Source organism: Pundamilia nyererei, unplaced genomic scaffold, assembly GCF_000239375.1.
Source record: "Pundamilia nyererei isolate P.nyererei 1_Seehausen unplaced genomic scaffold, PunNye1.0 scaffold00231, whole genome shotgun sequence".
Classification (NCBI taxonomy): Eukaryota; Metazoa; Chordata; class Actinopteri; order Cichliformes; family Cichlidae; genus Pundamilia; species Pundamilia nyererei.
The window spans coordinates 62,543-71,993 of NW_005187632.1; the positions used below are offsets into that span (position 1 = coordinate 62,543).

At 37.7% G+C, this 9,451-nt stretch overlaps 1 protein-coding gene across 2 annotated transcripts in view; it reads right to left on the reverse strand.

Moving 5' to 3' along the window:
* LOC102198584 (GRB2-associated-binding protein 1-like) overlaps window positions 1-2,198 on the reverse strand; it is a 23,032-nt gene extending 20,834 nt beyond the window's left edge. The window contains exon 1 of one of the 2 annotated variants that reach the window (XM_005748843.1): window positions 1,577-2,198. In XM_005748843.1, coding sequence (XP_005748900.1) covers window positions 1,577-1,651 — 75 coding nt within the window. In that variant the 5' untranslated portion in view covers window positions 1,652-2,198. The remainder of the gene's footprint in view (window positions 1-1,576) is intronic. The other variant, XM_005748844.1, reaches the window with a different exon arrangement.
* Between the last annotated feature and the right edge of the window lie 7,253 nt (window positions 2,199-9,451).

The window sequence follows — 9,451 nt, forward strand, 5'->3', positions numbered from 1 at the left end:
ACATGTGATAATAGGAGAGGAAGAGAGAGCACAAGAATGAAAGAGAAACACAGAGAAAGGCACACCAAACATTTTTTTAGAAATGGAAAGAATAAAACATCAAGGGAAAATATGGAACGGAGAGATGAGATTAGCTCAACTCACTGGTAAGGCATGCCAAATATGTGGTGCATGCATGTGATCCTAACTGCCTAAGCTGCTTCTTTACTGGAATAAAGCAGCCAGTGGTGCAACTGGACACACCAACTTGCATGAATTCATGAATCCATCCTTCCACTTATTCTACATAGTGAAGGAGAATACAGGAAAAAACAAAACTGGTCCAAGTCTCTGGTATTCATTACAGGCACAGTGCCACGTTGTCAGGTTTGGGATTTGAAAAATGCTAAATAACATTTTTGTGGCTTACATGTAATTAGAAACAGTTGTTTCTTTTGACAGCAGCTAGAACTTTACACTTCGTTCATTTTGCATGTTTATCAGATTACAAGTTACATTTTGTAGCTCATCTGTAAGTTAGTTATGTTTCCAATGACAAGTTGTATAACAGTCAGTGTGTAGGGCTAATATATCAGCTAAGGATCAGCCTTGTTGACTGAGTTTTATCCGTTTTAAATTAACTTTATTAATACCAGTGGCTGGTATTTATCTGTGTCACATCTTTTTTTGTTTTTTCAAAGATAATGGGATTATTGATGAGCATTTTTGGCTTTATTCATGTAACAATGTATGCATTTTACATAAATTTATAGAGAAAGGACTCAAAAATAAATTGTCTTACAATATAATACAAATACAAAACTGCTACAGATTTCACTTTAAGGATATTGACTGCTGTGCTAGCTGTAATTAAAAGTCTGCATATTTACTGAAATAAACAAACAGCTAGCTTGCACGCTAATATGCTAACTGTAGTAAAAATATTGTAGCTGTGCTAAAAATATAGCATACAATCAAGCTGTTTTTCTTTTTCTCTAGATTTAGCTTGTGTATTAGCTGTATTCTGAATGGGGTCAAATAAATAATGTGTGAATTCTCATTTTTTAGAAATAAAAATTCATCCATTCGTTTATTTTCTTAACTGCAAATCCAGTTCACGCTCATGGTGGTGATGGAGCCTATCTCAGCTGTCTTAATGTGAAGGATGGTGTAAACCATAGACAGTTTTGTAGAATTACAAATAATATTCTCTGTATTTTATAATGTGGTACTACAAAGTCAAGTAGCATTACAGTGTTGCTTCCTGTCTAGTTGACAGCTGTGTTAGGATGGATGTTTTTTATTGTTTTATAATCAAGAGTGTGTAACTGTAGGAAATGACTCACTGTGTAAACACTGATGAAACTGAGACAAATCTTTAAACTTAATTAAATGCTACAGAGACAAACCTCCATGAACAGTTGGTAATACTTATGCAGTTGTACTCCTGATTAAAAATCTTTGTACAGCTTTAGGATACTTCATATATCCACACTGGACATCACAAAGATGAGTCATATATATATACAGAACATATGCACAGGTTTTTGTATATTTCATTTTTTCAAAATGTTTCAAATTCAAATAAAATACTCACATAGCGCCTCAGTTTTTTCTCTGGGGGTGACTTTCTCAGCCACCCTTCACACACCACGTCCCCTGCTCCGCTCATCCCGATGCCAACAAATATGGCTCCAGCAGTGCTTCTTTAATTATCAATTAACCAATCAGATGGACCTCAGTTGATCAGGATGCCAGTAATGTGTCAAAGCAGGCAACCATTCAGTTGATCACCATGAATTTCCAACAGTCAAGTACATTTAACCAATCGAATGTCACATAGGTTCATTAGTCCTTTCAGTAAGTCTTCTTTTTTGTTAACAATGATCAAATCCAAACAGATTTGAGATCAGCTGCTTTGGCTTTAAATCGGTAAACAAGGCATCCAAGCTTCACACCAGTCTGAGATCCAGTCAGTTGATCTGTACATGTGCAGGTCAGGCTTCCACTTTGTCAATCAGACTTTTAATAAGTTAAGGTTTCCAGTCTGTTTTTAAGTAAAATCCTGCTGTAATAAATCAGTTGAGCAGTTTCTATCCACACATGGAAGAGCTTCTGTTCACCCGTCGACGCCTGAGTCACACCTCCTTTTGAGAAAGCTTCAACTTCCCAGCAGTCACTCTTCCCTCCCTCCTCCCTCCTTTCTCTCACTCTCTCGCTTTTTGTGGTTGTGCGATAACTGAACACAATGCCTCAGCTCGGACATTCCTGCTCTCCTCTCCACCCTCTTTTCCCTCCTCCTCCTCCTCACTCCTCCCATTCTCCTCCTGCTCTGTGTAACAGGAAACTCCCCCTGTGGATATGGATGCAGTTTTTTTTGGAAAATGTGCGAGGGAAAAGGAAGATGTCTACTTTAATATAAAGTGAACATGGCATGGACATAAGTTGAATAAACTGATGGATAAATTAGATTTCTAAATATAATAAGCATGAGTATGGGTCTACTATGACAGACGAGACCTTTGATATCAACAAAAGAAAACGTGTTCAACAAAACAAGAAAAAAAACATTTTTTCCTCCAACAGCATCTATTTGTTTCTTTTAAATTTCTACTTAAAAAAGATGCACACATTCAGTAACAGCTCAACAGCCATTATGAACAACCTTGGGGTCTATTGATGATTATATATTAATCCATGTACCTTGGTATCTCCAGGTATCTTGTGTGAAAGAGCACTCAAAGTTGTTTAAGGTTTAGGCTCAACCCTAAATTGATCAGTTTCCAGAGTTCCAACTACACTTGAAATTAAAGACTTCTTTAAAATATATTATATTGGTAAAAGAGAGGCTACAGCACCCTCCAGTGCTGAAAGACTCAAATAAATAATAAATAGTAGATGAAGTCCACTTTCTTCAATTTCTTCTCTTGTGAAATTGTCAAAAGTAAGATTGTGTCATCAATAATAAATTAATACTAAATTAAATGTATTGATCAGTAAAATGACTATGTTAATTTCAATTCTCCACTTCAAGCCTTAAACATAAAAATCAGATTGAACCCCTAAATAACTTAAACTTAATGAACTTCTTCTATAGTTCAGTTTACATGGCTTGAATATTTCCTGAATTATACCTTAATTTTTTTTTATTCTTAAGTAATTCCATCCATCCATCCATTCACTTCCGCTTATCCTTAAGTAATTATTTTTTTATAATTGAACTTTTTTTCATATCAAAACGTACACATAAATTGAGTTATTGTCAATATTATCTTTATATGTTGCTCATTTATTTATTCCTTTCTTATATTGCAGTTGAAGTACATGTATTATTTTTGTTAATAGTAATTTGACTGACATAAAAAAAAACTAAAAAAACCAGAAGCTTTATATTTTAAAAAAAAAATGGCACAGATAATTTTCCAAAAGTTGATTCTGTTCATCTGGACGTAGCGTTTTCAGTGGGAGAAACATTTCGTCACTCATCCAAGTGACTTCTTCAGTCTCAGCTAACTACAGGTCTTTTAAACAGTGTATTTGCATAATGACTGATAATAATGAAATGAAATAATAATGAAAACACTATGCTCAGATAATTGTTTTGGGCTGGAGATTTTGTGATTTTGTTTTGTTTATACCAATCTGTGTCTACACATGCATTTGAGAACTTATTTATCTTACACTTGATATGTCTGAGTCAGTTTTTTCTTGGGAAATGACAGAGCGATGAGGAACCTTCTTACAGTAAAATGATGTTTTAATTTAATGGGGAAAAATATCCTACCCTGCTCACATAATTTCCTTGGGGATTAATAAAGTAAAAAATCTTGCAAAACAAATATGAATCATACTAGATATCATTATGTATTACAGTGGGTGAGAGGTAGAACTCCCTACATGAGGTCACGGTGGAAATTACTACATGTTTGATGTGGCAGACTTTTGCCTCAAATGTCTTTTTAGCACAAAACAGGGATTTGTGTCTCCAAATATAACTGAACCAGGGACCTTTCAGTTGCCAAGCAAATGTGTAAACTACAACAGCTTAATAGTGCAGTAGAGAAGCTGAAAGTTGATTCTTAAGTTATTACTACTTTACTAAATATAGTATTATTTTCTTATAGTATCATTTTTCTTTAAAACTGGCAATTGTCCCCCCAAACACGTAGGAAAAACTCAGGTTGTATGAGTTGTACTTCTGTTTTGTGTGACTAGGTGGCAGAATTAGAACTTGCTGTACTTTTGTCAAAGAAAATCATGCATTATTAGAACTATAAGGTACAACAAAAGGCATTAACACACCCCAGAAGAGCTTCAGGCTTTTGAACTTAGCACTTGTAACCAGCTGGATGGCCCCTCTTCTCTTTAGTTCAGAGGTCATCCAAGTTTTCCAAAAGTAATTTCAAATTTCAATTTCTCTGACCTCAGAACAATTTTACATGAGTGATTATATCCATTATTATATCACTTTATTTTAAATATTTAAGTCTTCATAATTTTATGCTAAAGAACACTATTCTTAAATTCTTCCACCGTTGTAGACTTTCTTTTTTGTTGTGCTTTTTTGGGACCTCCTGGGTGAGTCATCAGTGCAGTCTTGGAGTAATTTTTGAAGGCTAGCTGCTTCTGGGAAAGTTCACCACTCTTCAAAGTTTTCTTCTTTTGTGGATAGTGACTCTCATTTAGTTTGGTGTGGAGTCCTAAAACTGTAAAAACTGCTTTGTAAACTTTTCCACACTTACATTTTCACATAGGTTTGTATAGCATTTTTTAAATCATGATTGAAATGAAGTAATGAGTTAAATGATTTAAAAAGTTTTGATTTCCTAATTTACTTTGCTTTAAGTGTGAAAAATATGCCAAAAAAAAGAGTAAGTGGCAAATACTTGTTCATAACTGTATATGTATTTGTGACAAAAATAAGTGGTCTTACCTGCTGTGGGGACCTCTTGTGAATAAGGGAGTGGCCAAAAGTGGGTTTGTTTTGTCATTTCTTAAATACAAGAGGGGAAAGACCTTGTAGGAATGAAAAATAGTACAGGGAGAGAAACAAGAATGTCTGTGTCAGGCAATGTAAAAATACACTGACATTATGTGGCCATCTGCTTAGCTAGTTATCAGTTTGTGTTTGATACAGAGTGACATATGGCTATTTACTGCCATCTGGTGTTAGTTATACAGAACTGCAAGTAAAGTCACTGTTGCGTTCTTGTTGTTGTTTTTCTGTTGACAAAAAACAGCTGTGGATATCTGTCTTTTTCATAGCCATTTTAGGATTTTTTTGTTACAGAAGGTCTCTCAAAGATTTAGACACCAAAGTGTCAAACTGACACTGACTGTCTCTTATTATTATTAACTGATTATTAACTGAACATACTTGAACTGATTGGTGCCATAGGCAAAAAAACAGGGGGACCATCCAACCAGTGTTCAGCACCAACTATGCAGATATGAAAAATGAAAAATCCTCCAACGCTCACCCAACAATATTACATTTCCTATGATTTTTCATCTGATATATACTGCTTCATTTCCACGCATATAAAATGAATATTGTTGCACATTTAAAAAACAAAAAAAACCCTGCAAGTAGAGGGTGGACTGGTGGAGCGTGGTGCATTACTTCAATGTGACTCTTATGGCAGAGTCACAGTTTTTTTTTGCATATCAATATATTATTAACTAAAAATACACCTGTGAGAAATATTAATAGGTCATGTGGTCGAAACCAGGGATTGGATTCTTCATGATATAGACATACATGTATTTACTTTGTGTTATTTTCATGGTTAAACACCCCTGCGAGAATCAAAACAAGAAAGCTCATATTTGAATAAAACACGAGAACAGCTGTGATGACCTAAACTGCATTCCTTGATTTGTATACACATGGATCGTTGTTTGTTTCAAAGTTATTTGAATTATGAAAATGTTATGAAAAAACGAATATCATTTGCATGGCTTCATTCTAGCTGCATGATTAGCTGGTGGTGATCATTCGCAAAGTCCTTCTAAGAGCACATTTCAGCCATCTGGAAGCAAATCTTTGTGGTTGAGTTAAATTTCTACTATGCGTGTATTTTCATAACATTGCAGCTTTTCTAATCTCTTAATACAAAGTGCCGTCATGGACACACCTTGGCTCGTGTAACTGACAACACTGAACAAACGTCATGCTAATTGTTATCTGGTCTTATGGGAAAAGGGGAAAAGAAAGAAAATATAAAGGCCAACGTATTTTAACCGTGTAAAAAGATTCAAAGAACGAACTTGAATTGCAGCATGCAAAACTCTCCTGTACTCCTCCTTTTACCTATTACAAAAATACTCATTTTTTTTAAAGAGGTGGACATTCGAATCAGACATTTACAAGAGTGGCTGACGATAGGAGGAAGATCAGACTACTGACAAAGTGAGTCTTCTTCTTCTTTTTCCTCTTTTAGCTGATCACTTTAGTCACCACAGAGCAGACTCCTCAATCACACCAACACTGCATCGCTTCACACTAGTTACAAAGGAAAAGATCTTTAAAGATAAAAAATAAAATAAACAATATTGTCACAACTAAACAATTATAGAATATTTGTCTGTTTTTACATCATTAGGTTTTCATTCAAGACATAATTACCCCTTGGATACACAACCTACCAATACCTACACTCTTCCACGAGTGGGGTCAAAAATGACCCCAAATAGAAACAATGCATTTTGCTATAAACTTGGTTGTTATTCTTCAAAATCTTTAAAACGAAGAGTTGTAATATTTTCATATTTGAGTTATTCCTCATAAAACATGTTTGTGACATGAGGCCCTTTACATTTTTATTTATTTTTTCATTAATTTTAAGAAATTGCAGTTTTTGTATCACTTGTGTATGCTTGCTCTGCATATACTGCAGAAGCTGGGCCTTCCAACTGAAAGGCACAAGTTGTTCATCCTGTCATGATCCTGGGCCATGTTGGCCCAGTATTCTTAGTTCTCATGTGTCTTTGTATTCAGTTCCCTGTTTAGGCTCTGTTTCCTGAGTTGCCCTGTTGTCTTGTTCCCTGAGTGCTTTCCCTTTGTGACTCTCACCCCCTGTGTGCCCCTCTGTGTATTCATGAGCCCTCGTCCCCTTTCGTGTTTATTCCGTGTCTCCCCTGCCTGTTATGTTGGTGTTCTACTCGTGCTCTCTCTCCTCCTGTCTGAACCTCTGTACTTCCTGTTTCGCCTCTCCCGTCAGTGTTGTGTTCACTCCTGCCATGTCTCGTGATTATTATCAGTGTCACCTATGTTCCCCGTGTGCTCCCACTTCCCTCGTTAACCCTCTGTGTATTTGTCTGCGTCTCCCTCAGTTCTGTGTCGCGTTCTCCCTCATGTTGTGTGGATCTTCCTGTGTCTTCCTGCGAGTGTTAGTTTACTTTTTCCCAGTTAGTTCTGTATTTCCTGTATTCTGCCGTGCCAGCATTAAAGCTGTGATTTTTGAGTTTACCCCCTGAGTCCGTGAGTTTGCATTTTGGGTCCTCATCCTGCCTGCCACACAGCGACCCTTGACACATCCACTGTAACACAATCACTGAGGATGAATTTGACCAGGAACAAGTCCCATATGTAGCAGAAAGCTGCCATGTGGTTTGTTTTCAGTCGGTAGGCTGTGGTTCTCTTGTCATCAAAGTGCAAGAAACTGTGAATATCTTTGAATTGACATAGTTGCCTTGAACAATGGGTTATGCAGAGGACTTGTACATCCCAGTTCTTCTCACTTCCTTCAAGAATGGTTAATCAAATGAAGGTCAGGAGCTTATGTTTGTTTACATTTTTCCACTCTTTTCCAACGTCTTTGGCTACTCTTCGTGCCTCCATGTTTGTGCATGTCAGCACCTCTTCTAATATATTTTAAGACATGAACATCTTCCATGCATTTACTGGGGAGAAAGTACTAAACCCAGGTGCAAGCCCTGGCCGACTAATTCAGAATATTGTGGCTAGAGCAGTAAGAGGGGCTCATTCTGTTAGACTCAATATCCATTTCCTCTTCAGAGGACTCATCAGAGGACTCCTCTGAATCTGACTGGCCTTGTCCAGTGGGGGGGACAATAGTCTGGGTCCTCCATATCTGAGATGTGCGATTCTGAGTCAATGCCTCCGATGGGCTCTTCATCACATCCGTCCTGGATCATTTGTAGGGCCACAGGGATCCTAGCTGGCCTCATAGCAGCCATGTTACTTTAAATATAAAAAAAACCTCAGAAAGGGCAATGTTTGAAATGCACAGGAAACTATAAATAGGGCTGCAAATAAATGGTTGAGCAGGTGCGCATTTGCTGTCAAAATAAAGATAAGAAGTTGGAACGCTTGTTTGTGTACATTAGATGTTCTGGAGGAGGACAGATATTTGTTCAGAACTCTTAAAGATGTCGAAGAAGCAAGCTCCGTAAGCAGTTACTTTGGTGTTCCTCCACCGCAAAAGAAGCGCGTATTCTTGGAATTTCTGGGAATTTCCTTTTATTTTGACATTGAATGCACACCTGCAGACCACTTATGTGCAGCCCTGACTTTAAATCATGTATGTTACTGTGTAAAAATTCATTCCTGATCCTTTAGAAGTGTAAGTGGGACAGTCAGAGTTGCTTCAGAATGAAAGTTCCATAGAAGATTCCACAGGAACTACTTGGGGTCATTTTTGACTCCACTTGTGGAAGAGTGGGGTAGTGATACAAAAACTGCATTTTTTTTTTTTAAATTAATGAAAAAATAAATAAAAAAGCAAATGGCCTCATGTTACAAACATATTTTTTGAGGAATACCTGGAATATGAATATATTACAACTTTGCATTTTAAAGATTTTGAAGAAACACAACCCCACGGGTCATGAAACCGCAATTTCAAAAGGACTTTGGATGCTGAGTACACTGTAAAAAAAACCAAAAACCAAAAAACAAACATATTTTATTCACAAAAGAGCCAGAAACCATAAGAAAAGTTTAAAGTTGGGGCTTGGCATGCTGCTGCCGTAGGCCCCGGTCTGGATGGGCCTTCGCTCCCTTGCCTTGGTGGGTACCAGAAGACGGGGGTGCCTACTGGGGTCAGCGGGGGAGCTGGCCCTAGGGAGGGGCATCCTCCCCTCCCTTCTTTTCCTCACCATCCCCGGCTACCTCCCTCTTCCCGCTCCACCACATCCACCCACACAGGTAGGGCCTTGGGGTGCGGGTGTGTCACCACGGTGCAGGGGAGACATTCCCCCCCCTCTATCCCCTTCTGGCCACCTGTGCCTCAATTTTATCTCACAACTTAGACATCCACATTACTTACACTCTCATAACACACACATATATATAGGGCCTTGAGGGTGGGCATGTTAACGGCGTCCAGTGGACGGTCTGTGTACTTAAACCTACCTCTGGCGCTGGTGCCCACCTCTCAATTTTAAATCCATGTAGACATTGAGGGTTCTCGGGAGGGGCCGTGCTAACACCTGCTGCTCTCTGGCA